The sequence below is a fragment of the Arvicola amphibius genome, chromosome 3 (genome assembly GCF_903992535.2).
Source record: "Arvicola amphibius chromosome 3, mArvAmp1.2, whole genome shotgun sequence".
In the NCBI taxonomy this organism is placed as follows: domain Eukaryota; kingdom Metazoa; phylum Chordata; class Mammalia; order Rodentia; family Cricetidae; genus Arvicola; species Arvicola amphibius.
This window is the reverse complement of record NC_052049.1, coordinates 177,024,260-177,041,871: the sequence shown is the minus strand read 5'-3', so window position 1 is coordinate 177,041,871 and position 17,612 is coordinate 177,024,260. Positions and strand designations below refer to the sequence as shown.

Here is a 17,612-nt window from a genome sequence, read left to right as displayed (position 1 = left end):
AACAGAAGCAAGGTTATCTGCTGAGAATACTCTAACCAGAAAAGAGTAACGCATGCTCACTAAAAGACAGACACAAGCTTTTAATAGCAATTTTATTAATAATGGCCACAAACTGGAAACAATCCAAATGTTCATCAACACTGAATGGATAAACTGGTACAACAAATGGACTAGGAACAGAAATGAAAACTGAGCTGTTACAACCACAACATGGATTACTCTAGCAGACACAGAGAGAACAGAAGATACAGAGTGTATATAATTACATTGATATAGATTTCAAACAGGCAAAACTGATTGACAGGCAATAAAGGTCAGCCCAGCAACTCTCTGTGAAAGGCAAAGGGCACTGACGGGAGTGACAACGATTTCCTACTTGGATCTGAGTGGTGCATTCACAGGTGAATAGAAAATCCACTGAGATGGACACTGAGTATTTGTAAACTTTGATTTCAATGAAAAAACAGACATATTTATAATGATGTAACTAGGGGACTAGAACCACAAAAATCACTAGTGTTATCTTCCAAATAGTTCACTTTCCTCCCAGCTATATGGAGGGACTGTACTTCTCTTTGAGCTCTGGTGTGGCTGTGGGCTTTGGAGCCTCTGCTATCTGTCAAACTTTCTCTTCTCATTCCCCAAAGTGAGCAGTCAGCTCCTAATGAGTCTGCTTTGTCCTGAGCCGCAAGACAGAGGCATTTTAAGCAGAAATTAGCAAACTTTTCCATAATGTAGTTTAGTCTGTGCTGCACACATACTGTGTCAGCGCTCAGATCTGAAACTGCAGAGGGCGCAGCCATGATGGCTCAGGGCAGACATGGCTGCGCCCTCATAACATTGCCTTAGAGGATGAGCCCGGACAGGCTTGGCCTGCAGGCTTTAGTCCCTCACCTACATGAAGCCCTCAACAACCTGCTGCAGACAAGCAGCATTAACTTTTGTAGTTATTCACCTCACTGCAACCTTACCAATCCTGATGCACAACTAAAATACTAAACATGCTGCTTAGCGATTAGCTGGGAGGCATTTGGAAAGATTGCTACCGGAAGATAGAAAAAATAATTACACAGGGGTAATTTATATTAAGGAGAGGCAAAAGTACCCCCTTCAGATGAATTGGGAGACAGGATGTCTACCCTTTATTTAAAGAAGAAAAAATTATCTTGTGGTGGCTGTTGCCTGCATGTGACAAAATGTGTAGGACATGAACTCAGCATTTGGTCAGTTTCAAGACAGAAATTAGATTATAAAGTACTTACAGTGTGGAATGAGACAATTTTTCAAATACAAACTAAAAATGAGAAACTCTTGAACCCAAAGATTGATGAAAATCTAGTTTTGCAACAAGGATCAAATCTCTGGATAATTATCGTACCTACTACCAAGACCTCAGAGTGAATTAATTGATTAATGTGATTTCCTAAAACTGAAAAGTCCAGGTAAGAGAATGATGCTAGCTCATCTCTTAAATTGGGCAAAATGGCTTAACGAAAGAGACTCAGGGTTTGGCTTTCCAACATAAGACTGATTTTAAACTTCACAGGGGCATGAAACAAGAAAGCAAGGAAATACAGCAAATCAAAAAGTACGTGTTTCCTGGACCTCATCTGGGGGTTTTCTCCTTGGGAAGATGATGTGGGCATTCCACACATAAGAAAATTAATGAGCTGAAGATCTAGTAGCCAGGATGGCTAAGACAACCTTCTCATAAACAAGTTTACTTACTTTGAAATTCCAGAAGAGCCAGAAATCATCTGTAAAGCAAAGTAACTACTAAATAGCATGCCATTTTCTCCTAGGGTTGACGCCTACAAAAGGAAAAACGGATGTTAACTCTTAGGTGGCATTTCTCCAATACTGAAGATAAGTTTTAGATTACTGCACTCAGTTCAATCTAAACCGTTATCCAACCCTTTCCTCTATATGTAGGTTCCTTTGGAAATTAAAAATATATACAGACTATATTATGGATGTACTTCACGCCACATACAGAGCAAATCTGTGAGTACCTAGGTTTGAATCCTGACAGTACTATTAATTTCCTAGGGTAAATTCTTAACCACAGTCACGTAATATTTGAACCACATGCTAAGCACTGCACTAAATTCAAGAAACACAACAGTGAGGTCCCTAGTCACAAATAAGGCGAGCTTCATTTCTTAATCTGCAATAGATGGTGAAGAACTAGCCATTGAACAGGTAGGATGTCTATGAAGACCAAATGAAGACTGTGAAGGGTTCAAAGGTCATGAAAACCCATACAAGTATTTATTTGCCCAAACATCTGTTCAAATGCCAGCTCTAAACTATTCGTTAGAGATGAAACAATAGGTCAGACTTCCCAGTTCCAGTCTAGCACTGACCAATCCGCAGTAAGAAATGCTAAGTAGGAAGGACAAGGGTGTTTACCAAGTGTAGCAGGGCACCTGGCCTAGAGGGCACCACTGCAGCCTCTTAGACACATAAACCAAGAACTGCAAGATGAACAAGTGTCTACCTCTCTCTTCTGACCGCAATGGGAAAAGCCATGGAGCAGTGTGAGTGGGCTTGGGTGAGGGCAACTGACTGACAACTGTAACGCCTGCTGAAGGGAAAATGAGAGGAAGAGCAGGTTTGGGAGAAAGAGCTAAGATGGGGGAGGGGGGCCTGGAGAGAGCAGAGCGTCAGTGATCTAGTAACTAGGACTCGGGGAAATCTTTAGGGGATAAGAATTTGGAAATATCTGCAATACAGCTGGTAAAAGTTATAGGAAGAGATGAGAGCAACTAAGGAGGTAAAGTAGGAAAAAGGACTAGGCAGCCTAAAAAGAAGCAAACAAGGCAACAGATAGACATACTCACACATATACTTAAGGAAGAGGTGCCTGTACCGACCGAGTGCACCTGGGGGCTTGTGTCTCTGCAAACCTAGGATGGTTTCAAGGAGGGAAAGCACTGACAAAGATACTGAACTTGGGTGATTTGGACTGGCAATATGGGAGACTGGGCAAGCAAATATTTGAGCCAGTGGGAAGGAAAGAAATGGGAACAGCTAAGGACACAGTTGTTTGTCCTATAAATGGCACTTATTTTAACTATATTCACTGATACCACAGGACCAGTAACAACTAGATATCTAAAAGGGAAAGAAAAGAAGACTGCCATGCAGCTATAGTTACTTAATACAGAAAACGGCAAACACCTTAAACAAGTGGTTCTCAACCTGTGGGTCATGACCCCTTTGGGTCACATAGCAGCTATTTACATTATGATTCGTAAGAGTAGCAAAATTACATTTATGAAGTAGCAATGAAATAATCTTATGGTTGGGGTCACCACAAATATAAACTGTATTAAAGGGTCGCAGCATTAGGAAGGTTGAGAACCACTGCCTTAAATAAACAAACAAAAAAACCCAAGACTGGTTACAGCAAACTCTCTATTGCTGAGGGTCAATTTTTTTTAAAAAAAATTCTTAGCTTATATTATATATCTCCCAAACTCATACAGTGGCTACATAACGCAAACTAATATTATTATCACCTTAAAGCAAAACACAAGAACTTGATAGAATGCACACGATATTAATATTTAGAGTATTAGGAATAGAAAGTAGAAGCAGCTTTCAGGACTTCCGATCATTCTCTCTCAAAGAATAAAAGTACTTGAAGTATTTGCTGTAAAAGGTAGCACACAAAGCTACGGGAAATTACCAGCAGAGTCCTTCGGTTTCAGGTACTTAAGCTTACTCTTGGCAAGCAAGAGGTCAGCCTGACACCGGCTTCTCTTCTCTGCACCGCTGGAATTAGGCTTCCCTATAAGTACGCCATCAGCTTCTACTGGAGATTCTCCCTGTCTCTCGAAATGAGACAATGTGTATTGGTGGGGAGGGTGCTGGCACTTTGGGAGGGTTGCCTCTTTGTGGCATCAGGCTGTCCTGAAAACCACAGGAGAGATCTTTAAGCTTAAAGGCCAGCAGAACCCTCCAGTTAAACAGATAATCACAAAGGTGCCCCCACACACTTCCCAGCACTCTCGGGAAGGAAGGGTTCCACCTCTGGCTGAGAACCACTGATCTGACTTTGGTTCTCATGCTCGTGTGGCTCAGGCCTTCTAAATTCGTTCCTTCTAAATTCGTGGCTGCAATCAGGTTCCTGGACTGTGCAACGGGATAACGCGCTGCAATACTTAGGACAGAGAGTAGCATGGCAGCTCTTAAACTGCACTTGAGGATGAGTTACAAATCGCTGCTGCTTTTCCATCAGGCTCACGATGCTGAGCTTTGCCGTAGGGTTGACGTCTGATAACGTTACAGCACAAAAGCAAGGTCTCTAGGAATAGGAATTGTTAAGGTGTGTGGATAAGGCTGCTTCTTGAGATTTACATATTACTTGTGTACTGTCTTAACTACACAACGTGTAAGACAGTTGTGGAGTAAATCCATTTTCAGCAGCTAACGAAATCTGAAATCTGTCATTTCAAAATAAAATGTCTCCTATAAGTATAGTTTCTCTATAAAACATTAATACCCATGCAGAAGGGACAAAGAAGCTAGAACCTCTCGTAACTCCTGATCCTGAAGTGGAAAAGCCCCCTCCCACTGTTTTGATAGGGCCAAAATTCTGTCTAGAGTAGAAACGAGAATTACTGACTGGCAATGGTTAAGATTCCATACTTACCATGGTCCTTTGAGAGACGAGCTGAAAAAATTGTCCCTAGTTGTAAAATAAGGAGCAAACCTCCAATAATCATTTATTCTTAATTCCTGATAGTAAGAGGCCTCATAAATCAAAATTTTAAGATAATTCTTGCTGCTCCAGACAGATTTTGATTATTTCCTCCATCTGTAATGTCACCATGAACTGGGTATGTGGGGGTGGGGGCTGAAACTGCCAGCTATTTACTTCAGGCTCAGAAATACGCTTCTAAAAATAACCTTAAAATCTGTTAGCTAGACAAATACCTCCTCTGTGTATATGCTCCTTTTCAGAAACTTAAGTTGTTATGAGTTTCTGTAAACTGACACAAATACGCTTGGAAGGAGTTGGTCATTTCAAACCAGGATCACATTTTTTACACCGTGTCAAAATAAAAGCTGAAACTTTTGGCAAATATCTCCAGAACATCTTAAAACCAGACTTCTAGTTCAACTTACAATATCAATACTAAACGTGTTGAAAAGTAGTTATAAACGCAAAAGGCAATGACATTTCCATCAAACTAAGTTTTCAGAAGGTGTGTTCTTATGTTTCAGTTCCATGTTGCCAAATGAGATGGGGTTTTAAAAGGCAACGTGTCAGAAAGAATTCAATGTTTATCAATTTGGACATTTTGTAATAAGCACAATGCTTTCCAACAATCCAAATTAGTAAACGTGAAAGAAAAATTGAATTAATTTTTTCTTTCCAAGTTGAATTGTTGTACTACAAAGGCTTATGAATCATTTCTTTCTCTCACAAGATCATCCCAACGGGGATCCATTTCGGTTGTGGCAACTCGAAATAGTGCTTGGAGATGCTCGTCGGTCAGTGGCTGGCTCAGTGTGTGTTGGTTTCGAGTTAAATATGAAAAAGCCTTATCACAGATTTGGTTACTGTCAAACAAGGATGCCACCTTATAGGCAACCCCTTTGATAATGGGGTAAGCTTCACCAGACAGTCCAGCATAAAACTGTCCCAAATCTTTGACTCTGTATTCATTCCACAGGTCAGTGTTCGCCTGGAGTTTCGTCAGCTCCACTCGCACTGAAATAGGCGCATATTCAGGCTTAAAGCTAAACGGGTTTGCAAAGAGTTCTAAGTCCTTTTTAATGAACCTGAGGTCCTTAAAATGTCTCTCAAAATCTTTCTGTAGGCGGGAGATCACCATCTGATACCTGTCAGGATCAAATATTTTCTGATCTTCCTTAAACTGCTGTTTAAGTTCATCAACGATTATGCTGAAGGCAGGAAAGTCTACTAGATTGACTTCCTCCATATGTCTCTGAAGTGAACTCAGCTTACCCTCAAAGGTACAGATTCGGTCAAAGGCGGCGGCGGCAAAGACCTTACTGATCTGCAGTTCTTCGCTGATCTCTCGAAGATAATCCATAATATCTACCAAGAAGCCAAAATCACAGAGCCATTGCTTGTCTGAGAAGTGGACTGTTGTGGCCCCCACCGAAACCAAGAAAGCCTCTATTTCTTTTCTTAGTGAAAATATTAGTTTTAATGTCTTGCCTCTTCTCAGCCAGTTGTTCAAACACCGTCCGTTAACCCTTTCGCCGTGCTCGGATTCAGACTCTGTTAGTAAAGGCTGGAACTCTGGTCGTCTAACACCTCGGGTCTTAATCATAACTACCCACTCAGATATGGTATTTATGATCTGATTAATATCAACATCGTAAGAACTCAGCAGTTCCAAGTGTAGAAATCCCGAATAGTGGATAACGTTCCAACAGTTGGGGCTCACGGCCTTTTCTCTCATGTAGGAGACCAGTCCCGAGTTCTCGCCGATCATCCTTAGAGTGTGGGTCGTGGTCAGTCCCACCATTCGCTGTAAGCTGAGTCCTGCTGTCTGCAGGGCCTCCAGAATTGCCGACATGAGGGCCCCGACACTGAAGTGATGAGTCAGGTTGACAATCGTCAGAAGATCTTCCTGAACCTCCAGGTCGCGGCCGACGCCACGGATGAAGACCAGGAGGTAGTTCTCATAGGCCACAAAAGCCTGGTCATCCAAAGCGAGGGAATAGGCCTTGAAGTCCCTGGCTCGGTTAAAGAGCTGGCTGCGGAGATTGCTGTCAATGCTCAGAATCCTCTGCCGCGTGATCTCGGGCGATAAATCAATGCTTTCCAGGACGCCGACGTGATCGGGCAGCACCTCCCTCAGCAACACCTCCATGCACTGGTGTACGAAGTCTCCCTCACCCCAGCCGCGACCCTTCAAGGCCAAGAAGCGACAGAGGCCTAGGCCTGCCCGCGTCGCTCTCTCCTCCGGAGTGAGCCCGGCCGCCAGGGGCATGTCGCCCTGACGCAGCCGCTCCACCAGGGCCGCGCGCTCCTCGTCCCCTACGAACCGTTCGTAGAATTCGTGTTCGGCCTCGTAGTGGCGCCTCACGTCGCGTTCCCGGGTCGAGGCGACCAGGCGGCGACACACCAAGCACAGGGCCCCATCGCCCTCCGCAGGCTCCACCACCAAGTAACGCTGGGTCCACTCGGGCCGGAACACGAGAGCCTCGTCGACTTCCATTCTGAGCCTCTTGGGCGTCATCCACATTCTTCGCGAGGCCAAACGATCTCGCCGAGCTCCGAGGCCGCAGCAAACGGGGAGGAGCCAGCCGAGCGCCAAGCACCCCCGTGGGGTCTGCGCCAGATCACCCGAGCAGGGGCGCACCAGCCTCCTCCAGGGCACCTCCGTTCCTATTGGCTGGAGATTTCGTATTCCCTTAGCTCTCGGGAGCGAACCAATAGGAAGAGCGGACCGTGAACTTTGTCGCGCAAGCGCGTGGCCCTCTAGCCCAGTGGGCGGCCGCGGTTGAGGGCGGGACAGGGACCCAGGAACTGACGTGTCGAAAAGCAACTTGACTGGCATTCGTGCTGCCCAATCATCACTTGTCGCTGGGAAGGCCGTCAGGACGGCGTCGGCCGAAGCCGGAGGAAGAACGTGAAGGTGAGGAGCCGGAGTGATTGGCTGACGGCGATCGGTGGTGCCTACATGGCGTTTGTAGCGGGAGTTATTCGGCGTCTGGACGAGACGGTAGTGAACCGCATAGCGGCGGGGGAAGTTATCCAGCGGCCGGCTAATGCTATCAAAGAGATGCTTGAAAACTGGTACGGAGGGAGCGGAGCCGAGTTCCCCCGAAGGCGACACGGGACGGGACGGGCCGACCCACTTGCTGCGGTCGGCCACCCGGGGCTGCGCTGGGCACGGGGACCCTGAGCGCGCCTGGACGGCTTCCGGCTGGCGGGGGTCCTCACGGCTTCCGCGAGACCGGTTTGGGTCGCAAGTAGAGGAAGCAGGCGTGATACGGATTTAGTGGTACCTTCCCGAAGGAGGCTGCTTAGCTTCCCATCACGTTCGCAAAAGATGCGCAACAGAAGATGTGTGAATGTCTAGGGTGGAGAGAGAAACAGTCCTCAGAGCACGCCATGTTTATCATTCATTCAATCCCTACACAACCAGGCCACAGTTCCTTTTGAGTTTTGTTCAAAATTATTGGCCTTTTAGGTCAGGCCAGTGGACATGGGACGTTTTTCTGACTCCTATTTTCAAATCAATGACCCCAGTTAGTGTTCTAGGAGGAAGCATTTGTTGCTTCTGAAACTTAGACCCATCCATCACCTTGTGGAGAGGAGAGGTTAAAAATATGGACAGAATGGTATACTTCAAAATAAAACACCATCAAATAGGTTCAAAAAGGACTCCCATGGAGTATACATAGACTGTCCGAGCCTTTGTGTTAATAACAGTTGATGTCCGTGAAGCCCATACTTTGTTACAATAAAGAGAAAAGGTTTCTCCAGTGAGGACTAGCAGTCTTGTAGAAGTTCACTGAAACCATTCAGAGCAATGGTACTGCAAGAGGGAGAAAGGAAAAGAGGTTAAAGGTAACGGCCCAAGTTATCTTGATAGCTCATTCTCCATACAGCAGTCTATTGCTGTACCAAATTCAACGTCCCCAGGCTACCTGTGGCCAGTTAGTGTACTCTGCCTGAATACTGTAAACCAAAGCTAAGCTTAAAAATAACATAGCTAATATTCAAGCAGAGATTTTGCATGGATTCTAGTTAAGGACTTTTTAAATACTTAAGGTTTTTGGTACAGGAACCAAATGATAAAGAAAAGTTTATCATTTAAGTAACTTTTTTTTTCAATGCAGAATTTTTCATGAGAGAAATTGATTAACTTCCCCTTTTCATGCAGTCCCAGGCCAAATTTGTTTTCTGTGGTGGATATTAACTTCTTCCTTTTTATGTTTATTTTTCCCTTTTAGCTTAATTAATTTGGTTTACTGCTTTGTGTGATGGAGAGTACATGTACAACACACTTGTGGAGGTCAGAAGAGAACTTTGAGGAGCTGATTCTCTGCTTCCACCTTGTGGGTCCTAGGGATTGAACTCAGGTTGTCATCTGATTAGTGGCAGGTGCCTTGACCCCCTCAGATATTTTCTGCGAATGGGTGTTTGGCTGGTACATGTCTATGTACCATGTTCATGCAGTGCCCATAGAGGCCTAAAGAGGGCATCGGGTCCTCTGCAGATGGTCCTCTGGAAAAGCAGCCAGTGCTCATAACTGATGAACTATCTCTCTAGACCCCCACCCCTTAAACCCTCTTTTTTTGTTTGCTTGTTTTTGTTTTTTTCAGACAGGGTTTCTCTGTGTAGCAGCCCTGGCTGCCCTGAAACTCACCTTGTAAACCAGGCTGCCCTTGAACTCACAGAGCCCCGTCTGCTCCTGCCCGCTACCCCCCCCCCCACAGTGGTGGAATTAAAGGTGTGCATTGCTGTGCCAGCACCCTTTAAGCCTCTTCAATTTCTGCATGGCAGTTTTTCTTTGCTTCATTATGAGTGTGTTTTCTTGAAAATGTAAGCGTAGAGGAAAACATCATTATTAAATATTATTACAGTAAAATTAGTTGGAAAGAGTAAGAAACAACCGTACTAAAAGGACTGCCCTGCAGGAACAGAAGTGTTGGCTCTGCACTTAATGGCTTTTGTAGTACACGTTCATACAGCACCCACATTGGGCTGTCAGACAGAGAGATAACATGTCAATCACTCTGTTTGGAGTTTGTTATATAGTATGTGTATCAAAGTAGTTGCAACTGACAAAATATTTTTTTCTGATTGCCAGTTTAGATGCAAAATCTACAAATATTCAAGTGATTGTTAAAGAAGGAGGCCTAAAGCTAATTCAGATCCAGGACAATGGCACTGGAATCAGGGTAAGGAAAGCTTGGGAGAACTAGGTTTGTGTGCTTCATGTCAAACCTCTAGGAAAATGCATGACCTCTCCCCGCTAGCCTGCTGAGTGAGTGCCAGTGTCTATAAAGGCCAGAAGAGAGTTACTGGACTCCTTGGAGCTAAGAGTTAGAAGTAGCTGTGAGCCACCTGGTGTGGGTGCTCTTACCACACTGGAGTATCTCTCCAGCCCTTGTTTATGGCTTTTGAGGCCTGGTCTCTTGTAACTTAGACTAACCTTGATTGCACTGTATGGCTATGGGTGACCATACATTCTTGTCCCTCCTACTTCTACTTCCAAAGTGCTAGAATTTCAAGTGTGTGCCACCACACCCAGCTAAAATGAAAATTTTTTTTTTTTTTTTTTTTTTTTTTTTTTTTTTTTTTTTTTTTTTGGTTTTTTCGAGACAGGGTTTCCCTGTAGTTTCTAGAGCCTGTCCTGGAACTAGCTCTTGTAGACCAGGCTGGCCTCGAACTCACAGAGATCCGCCTGCCTCTGCCTCCCGAGTGCTGGGATTAAAGGCGTGCGCCACCACCGCCCGGCTTAAAATGAAAATTTTGTTGCATGTATTTTTACTACAATTTTAAGAGTTTCCTGTATACTGAAAATAAAGATTTGTTTTTTTTTTTAATTTAAAAAGAAAACGGAATTTGGATATGATGTCATATGTATAGAATTTTAGCACTTGAGAGGTTGCTGTCGGAGAAGTATCCTTGGCTTCACAGTGACACCCTGTCTCTAGGAGACAGACATGAATGACCATAGGTAGAGAAGCCGTGTATGGGCGGAGTCCCAGTGTTAGGAGGTGGGAACTACAAGACACTGAGAAGGAACAGCCTAGAGAAGAAGGTCCAGTGGTAGTCAGGTGCCATGAGGAAGTTAGTACTAATGTAAACCTGTTCAGACGAGGTTGGGGAAGTGAGAGAGATGATTATTTACTCCTTTCCCCCTCTTAATCCTGTAGAAGGAAGATCTGGATATTGTGTGCGAGAGGTTCACCACAAGTAAACTGCAGACCTTTGAAGATTTAGCCAGCATTTCTACCTATGGCTTTCGGGGTGAGGTAAGCTAAGGCTTGAAGAAATGTATAGAAATGCCCTCCTGTGATAACGTTATCATTTCTCAACAGAAGCAAATGAAATTTAATACTTCTTATTGTTAAATACAAATAAATTTTAACAGATTTAGCTTTCCAGGACAGAAAATTTTTCAAAAATACTTGATATACTATTTTATCTACAGAGGCACTGAACATCATGTGTCTCTTTATAGAAGTCCCTAATATCATCTATGAAATTTTATCAGAAAATCAAATGTGAATCTGATCAACATTTTCATCTGCATATCAGTGTATGGAAAATATAGGGCAGTGTGTGAATGGTAACGTAAACTATACAGGGTTAGAAAATTACACACAATAGACTCAACTGGCAGTCTGCACAGGAAAACTAAAAGACATTTGTAGGGCCTGAGGAGCCACCTCATTTGATCTCTCTCCTCTCTCCCCCTTCCTCTCCCTGTCTCTCTTTCAATAGGGTCCCACTATCTCAGAAGAGGCAGACCTGACTGTCCTGGAACTCACAAGGGTCTGCCTGCTTCTGTCTCCCCAGTACCTCACACTCATACGTCATTGACTCTTCAGTGAATCTTATCTAGATCCTAATTTGAGAAAATGGTGATTTTTTTTCTTTTTCAAGGCAGAAATGTTTGAGCATATTGGCCAACTTCCTTCCTGAAAATACATAAGATTGTCTCCTGTCAATAGGTCTTGCCTTACTTACATAGGTCTCAAAGTTATTTATATTTTAAGTCTACTTTATGCTTTGAACTATGTTTTCTATAGCCCTGGTTGGTCTTGAACTTTTATGTAGCTGAGGCTGGTCTTAAGCTCCTGATCTTCCTGCCTTTACGTCTAAAATATTGGGATTATAAACTGCTTTACCACACCCAGCTCAAGTTTTTAAGTGTTGAAATTTTATAAACCAAGCTGGGTACAGTGATACATGCTTACAATACTGGAGACGGGACAATTGAGAGTTTGAAACCAGCCTGACTACAAAGCGGGCAGGTGTAGTGTGGAGCTGCGGGCCGGCTTCCTGCCGCCCTGCTCCCGGCCACCGGCTAGCTTATGCCCCAAAATAACAACACACAAATTGTATTCTTTTAAACACTGCCTGGCCCATTATTTTCAGCCTCTTACTCACATCTTGACTAACCCATATCTAATAATCTGTGTAACACCACGAATGGTGTCTTACCGGGAAAGATTCAGCACATCTGACCTGGTGGCTGGCTTCATCGCATCTCTCTCTCTCAGGAGAGGCATGGCAGTCTGTCTAACTTAGGAGAGGCGTAGCATCTGACTGAGCCATCTACCTCACTTCCTTCTTCCTGTTCTGTCTATTCCACCCACCTAAGGGCTGGCCAATCAAATGGGCCAGGCAGTTTCTTTATTAGCCAATGGGAGTCCTCCATCAGGCAGGGGGCTGGGGGAATGCGGGGATGGGACCTTATAGATTAATACCTGGGGAAATCTGGGGGTGACCAAGTAATCTCCGAGCCTAAAGCTTTTCTGTTCATTTGTTTTTGAGACAGGGTCAGGCTCCTTTGCTGATCTCAAACTCCTGGGTTCAGGCAATCTTCCTGCCTCAGCTGCCCAAGGAGAGCCATGTTCCTTTTAATGAATTGAAACTCCCTCAGAGGTGTGGATGATGTTGTACAGACCAATTGTAGCAATTTGAATTCAATTTTTAAAAGTATAATTGTTTCTATAAAGCAGTTTTGAGAGATCCTGTTTTTTCTTTGTGAAGGCCCATTTTTTAATTTCTTGAAAGATACATCACTAGAAATTTATTAAATACGTTTGCTACCATTTGGAACTGAAGTGTCTCCTAGAGACCCATACACTGAAAGCTTGGTCCCCAGTTTATTGTTATTGGGATATTATTGAAGCTAAGTGTAGGGGATAGTGAAACTCCTTCCTGTTCTTTTTCTCTTTGACCTCTGTGGATGCTGGTGTGAGTAGCTTTGGTCTCCATGAACTCCATACCATGATGAATTTCTTCAGCACAGGACCAAAGCATTAGGACCGACTGACCATCAAATGAGTTCTCTAAAACCATGAGCTGAGAGAAGCCTTTTGTCTATAAATTGGTCATCTCGTGTATTGTTACAGTAATGGGTACTGTCCAGTACAGTCCCTGTGTACTACCATGAGATACAGTTGCTGTTAACACAGGAAGTGTTGTGTGATTCCTTTCAGAGTTTTAATATATGCTTCCCCTTGTTTTAGTAATTATTATATGAATTAGATTTTATCGCTTTTTCTTTTCCTTTTTTGTTTTTGTTTTTTGAGGCAGAGTTTCTTTGTAGCTTTGGAGCCTGTCCTGGAACTAGCTCTTAGAGACCAGGCTGGCCTTGAACTCACAGAGATCTGCCTGTCTGCTTCCCGGGATTAAAGGTGTGTGCCACCATTGCCTGACTTTATCTCTTTTTTTTTTTTTTTTAAAATGTGTCAGATTGTTTGTTGTTGTTTCACTAATGCAGATCAGAAGAGGCAAGTTAGAGAATCTTTGCCTTTGCTGAAGCTACAGTGAGTTTTCCTTTCATCTTCTCCCCCAGGCTTTGGCGAGCATAAGCCATGTGGCTCATGTTACTATCACAACCAAAACAGCTGATGGAAAATGTGCATACAGGTATGTGAGGCATTTGGTCTCAGTGTGACACCCCCCCACACACACACTTTGTTGTTGTTGTTAAGATATTTGTTTTCTTCCCTTGTTAGGGATAAATTGTTCATCCACGGGATGATCATGGGTTCTTTTTACATTTTAGATTCATTTATTTTATGTGTATGGACATTTTGACTGTATACATGTTTGTGCACTAGGTGTATGTATGGTGCCTTTGGAGGCCAGAAGACGGGGTGGGGTCTCTAGGACTGGAGTTACAGATAATTATAGACTGCCATGTGAATTCTGGGAATTGAATACAGGTCCTCAGGAAGTGTCCAGGTCATGAGATCTGCCCTGTAAAGGGATAGTGAAACCCCTTTCTGCTTATTTTCTCTTTGGCCTCTTGCGTTTTACTGGAAGATCAGCCAGTGCTTTTAACAGCTGAGCCATCTCTCTAGCCCCACTTTGTGGCCACTTAAGAGGTAAATTGTGCCAGGTAGTGGTGGCACACGCCTTTAATCCCAATACTCGGGAGGCAGAGGCAGGCAGATCTCTTGAGTTCAAAGCCAGCCTAGCCTACAGAGCAGGTCCCTGGACAGCCAGGGCTACACAGAGAGATCCTGTCTTGAAGCGTCCCCCCCCAAAGGGGGGGGGGGAGAGAGATAAGTTGATAAGCTGTAACATATTACAAGTACCAAGGAAGATATCTATTGCACATAGGTTTTTCTAAACAATTAGTAGTTGCTAGTGTTAGTTCTGCTGTTTTGCCCTTAGTGGGGTAGCATTTTGGGCTGATGACAGGTCTGCGGCTGGGATGCTGAAGACTCAACACTCATTTGCTGACTCCTGCGTTTCTGGTTCCCTTCAGCCCTGTACCTGAGTGATCTGGCTGCTGGCTGTTGTGCCAGCAGTTTCCAGAAGCTCAAAATGGTCCTGGAACAGAACCAAAATGGAGTTCAAGAAATCATAGTCTGGCGGTGGTGGCGCACGCCTTTAATCCCAGCACTCAGGAGGCAGAGGCAGGCGGATCTCTGTGAGTTCGAGACCAGCCTGGTCTACAAGAGCTAGCTCTAGGACAGGCTCTAAAAAAGCTGCAAAGAAACCCTGTCTCGGAAAAAAAAAAAAAAAAAAAGAAATCAAAATCATGCTCTTGTTTTTGTAAGCACTGGCTGCCACTGGCTGAAGACTAGTAGTAGTACCTAATGAATGCAGAAAGAAAGAAAAGCAGCAAGAAAATACATTTTAAGCGTGCAAGTTGTTTATAAATTAAAATAGGAAATTCCGTGTCCTCCATCTTCTTCAGCATACTAGTGTGTGACGTAATAGAGAGTGCTTCAGAGTATGCAAGGCTGATGTTAGGGGTCTTGAGTCTAAGTGAATTTGGGTGGACTGGCCGGAATGTTATAAACCAGAGACACAGTTGTGAGTTAGGTTTTTTGTAAATAGCTTGAGGTACCTGTTTCTTGATCTCCGGTTTTGTGTTATGCCCTATCTGGGGTTTCTACTGGCTCCCTTCTGAGTCAGGGTGAAATCCAGAGGTATCGTTTTGACCCCCCAGTGCCTTCCTATGCTTGATAGTTTTATATCAACTTGAGACAAGCTAAAGTTACTTGAGAAGAGGGAGCCTCAATTAAGAAAATGCCTCTAGGGCTGGAGAGATGACTCAACAGTTAAGAGCATTGGCTGCTCTTCCAAAGGACCCCAGTTCAGTTCCCTGCACCCACATGGCAGCTCAAGACTATCTGTAACTCCATTTCCAGGGGATCCAGAATCTTTACACAGATATACATGCAGGCAAAACACCAGTGCACATAAAATTAAAGTAAGATAAAATAAAATGCCTCTATAAGATCTGCCTTAAATTAAAATCCAATTAGCAGTATATAATATGGCTATGTTATAATGTATTGATACAATTTTCATTTTTAAATAAAATGCAATATAAACCAAATCCAAGTAATAGACACAATTATGAAAGATTAGAAAGTGTATTGTTTTACTAGTTCTGTCATGGGTTTTGTGTTGGGTGGTGGTTAAGTATGTAAATAAAGTGTATTTCATACTGAAGGTGTAAATTTAATTTGGAGCTCCACAGATTCATTTCTCAATGTCTATTCTAACTGTATAGAAGTTCAATGAGCTATATAGGCTTTGGGCCTGGTTAATTTTGGCGTATGAGGTTTTTATTTATTTGCAAGCTTTTTTAATTAATCAATTTATTTATTTATTTATTTATTTGGTTTTTCGAGACAGGGTTTCTCTGCAGCTTTAGAGCCTGTCCTGGAACTAGCTCTTGTAGACCAGGCTGGTCTTGAACTCACAAAGATCCTCCTGCCTCTGCCTCCCGAGTGCTGGGATTAAAGGCATGCGCCACCACCGCCCGCTTGCAAGCTTTTTTTTTTTAATAATGAAGTTCGTCTTTTAAATATGAAGTATTAATATATTTATTGTTTCATGTAGTTTAGGGACTTTCAAGGGATTTCTCGTGTCAGGGTTACAGATATATGCTGCAATGTCTATATTAGGGTTTTTGTTTTTATGCCTGGCTAAGCATCCTGTTAAATACTAATAATCTTCTATGGTTTTTGACTAGAGCAAGCTACTCAGATGGAAAGCTGAAAGCCCCTCCTAAGCCATGTGCAGGCAACCAGGGCACCCAGATTACGGTAAGAATGGCACATCGGAATAAAACATGGGACACACAGCTTAGTAGGAATGCTGAAGTAAAAGTAAAATGGGCTCTGAGTTCCTGGTGTAAAAGTCAGATAAATTTTGACTTGTAATAGAAGCCCCAAGATACCCAAGCTTCCAAGTAAGAAAAATGATGATTGGGATTTATGGCATGGCAGCTTGTCTTTTGTAAGGGGCTGGGATGTAAACATCAGTGGCAGAGCAGTTGGCATTGAGAAATCATTATGGTGGCCTAGAAGACATGGGTCGGAGTCCCAGTCTCACCTTTCAGTGCTCATGTGTTCACAGGCAGGTCACTAACATCTCAGAATTCAGTTTCCAGTGTCTCCAGCAGAGCAGAGAATTTCTGCTCAGCTGCCTCAGGGCCATGGGTGGGTCATGAGTGTTGTAAGTCAAAAGCCTTCTAGTATCTCAGTGTCTTTCCAGTCTTTCCCATGGGCACCTCCCTGTCATCTTACACATCTCTGTCCCTTCACTCCTGACCCCAGTTGTGGCACATCTCAAGTCCTGAGCATGATAGGCAGGTAGGAGACAGAAGCAAGCATGTGCTTCAAAGTGCTGTGTGGTGGCATGTCAATTGTATTGTAATAAAGACTGCCTGAAGATCTGAGAGTAAAACAGTCCTACTGGTCAGCCTTACAGACCAGGATATGGTAACACACACCTTTATTCCTGGTAGCCACAGTGACACGCACTTTTAATCCCAGTAGCTACACTAGTTACCATAGAAATCGGGTGGTGCATGTCTTAATCCCAGCCCTAGAGAGTATTATAAAACAGGAGGAAACCGTGGTCAACACGCAGTCTCATTCTGAGATTCCGAGGCAGGAATTGCCATTTCAGTCCCAGATCAGGGTAAGAGCCAGTGGCTGGCTGTTTTGCTTTTCAGGTTTCCAGGTTGTCTTTATTAAAATACAATTGAAATGCCACTATGGTGCTAGCTAGGCGGGCCTTAGCTGCATACATCGGATGATTGTTGAGAACTCCAAATTATCTCCAGAGTTTTATAATTTTCTTTAGTTTGAAAAATGTCTCTGAATGCCATGTAATATAGTAATTGATTGTAGAGTTACATTCATGTCTTACCAAATTTTCTACTCTTTTGAACAAGACAATAATTTTAAATGTCCCCATATTTTTAGTTCTTTATACTTTTAACAAACAGCATGCCGTAGAGCCATCCCCCATTATCTGTTTGAGAAGTGAGTGAATGTGGGATACAGGAAAAATACTCTTTAACTCCTTTGTTGATGCTTTCTTATCCCCCCCTCCCCCCCAAAAAAAAAATCAGGACTGAGAACAGTGCTGTTGGTAATGTCCCTGGATT

At 43.4% G+C, this 17,612-nt stretch overlaps 2 protein-coding genes across 4 annotated transcripts in view; one reads left to right on the top strand and one right to left on the bottom strand.

Moving 5' to 3' along the window:
• Positions 1-4,700: 4,700 nt before the first annotated feature.
• Epm2aip1 (EPM2A interacting protein 1) lies at positions 4,701-7,366 on the bottom strand. Its single transcript, XM_038321636.1, has one exon. The coding sequence runs from the start codon at positions 7,233-7,235 to the stop codon at positions 5,415-5,417; it is 1,821 nt and encodes a 606-aa protein (XP_038177564.1). The 5' UTR covers positions 7,236-7,366; the 3' UTR covers positions 4,701-5,414.
• Positions 7,367-7,593: 227 nt separating this feature from the next.
• The window catches only part of Mlh1 (mutL homolog 1), a 38,072-nt gene continuing 28,053 nt past the window's right edge, over positions 7,594-17,612 (top strand). Inside the window, exons 1-5 of one of the 3 annotated variants that reach the window (XM_038321633.2) lie at positions 7,594-7,789; positions 9,813-9,903; positions 10,885-10,983; positions 13,542-13,615; positions 16,188-16,260. In XM_038321633.2, the coding sequence (XP_038177561.1) occupies positions 7,674-7,789; positions 9,813-9,903; positions 10,885-10,983; positions 13,542-13,615; positions 16,188-16,260 (453 nt within the window). In that variant the 5' untranslated portion in view covers positions 7,594-7,673. The remainder of the gene's footprint in view (positions 7,790-9,812; positions 9,904-10,884; positions 10,984-13,541; positions 13,616-16,187; positions 16,261-17,612) is intronic. The other 2 variants (XM_038321635.2, XM_038321634.2) reach the window with 2 other exon arrangements.

Excerpts from the sequence above, each read along its gene's own strand:
- Epm2aip1 (XM_038321636.1), bottom strand. The coding sequence starts at position 7,235 with ATGTGGATGACGCCCAAGAGGCTCAGAATGGAAGTCGACGAGGCTCTC.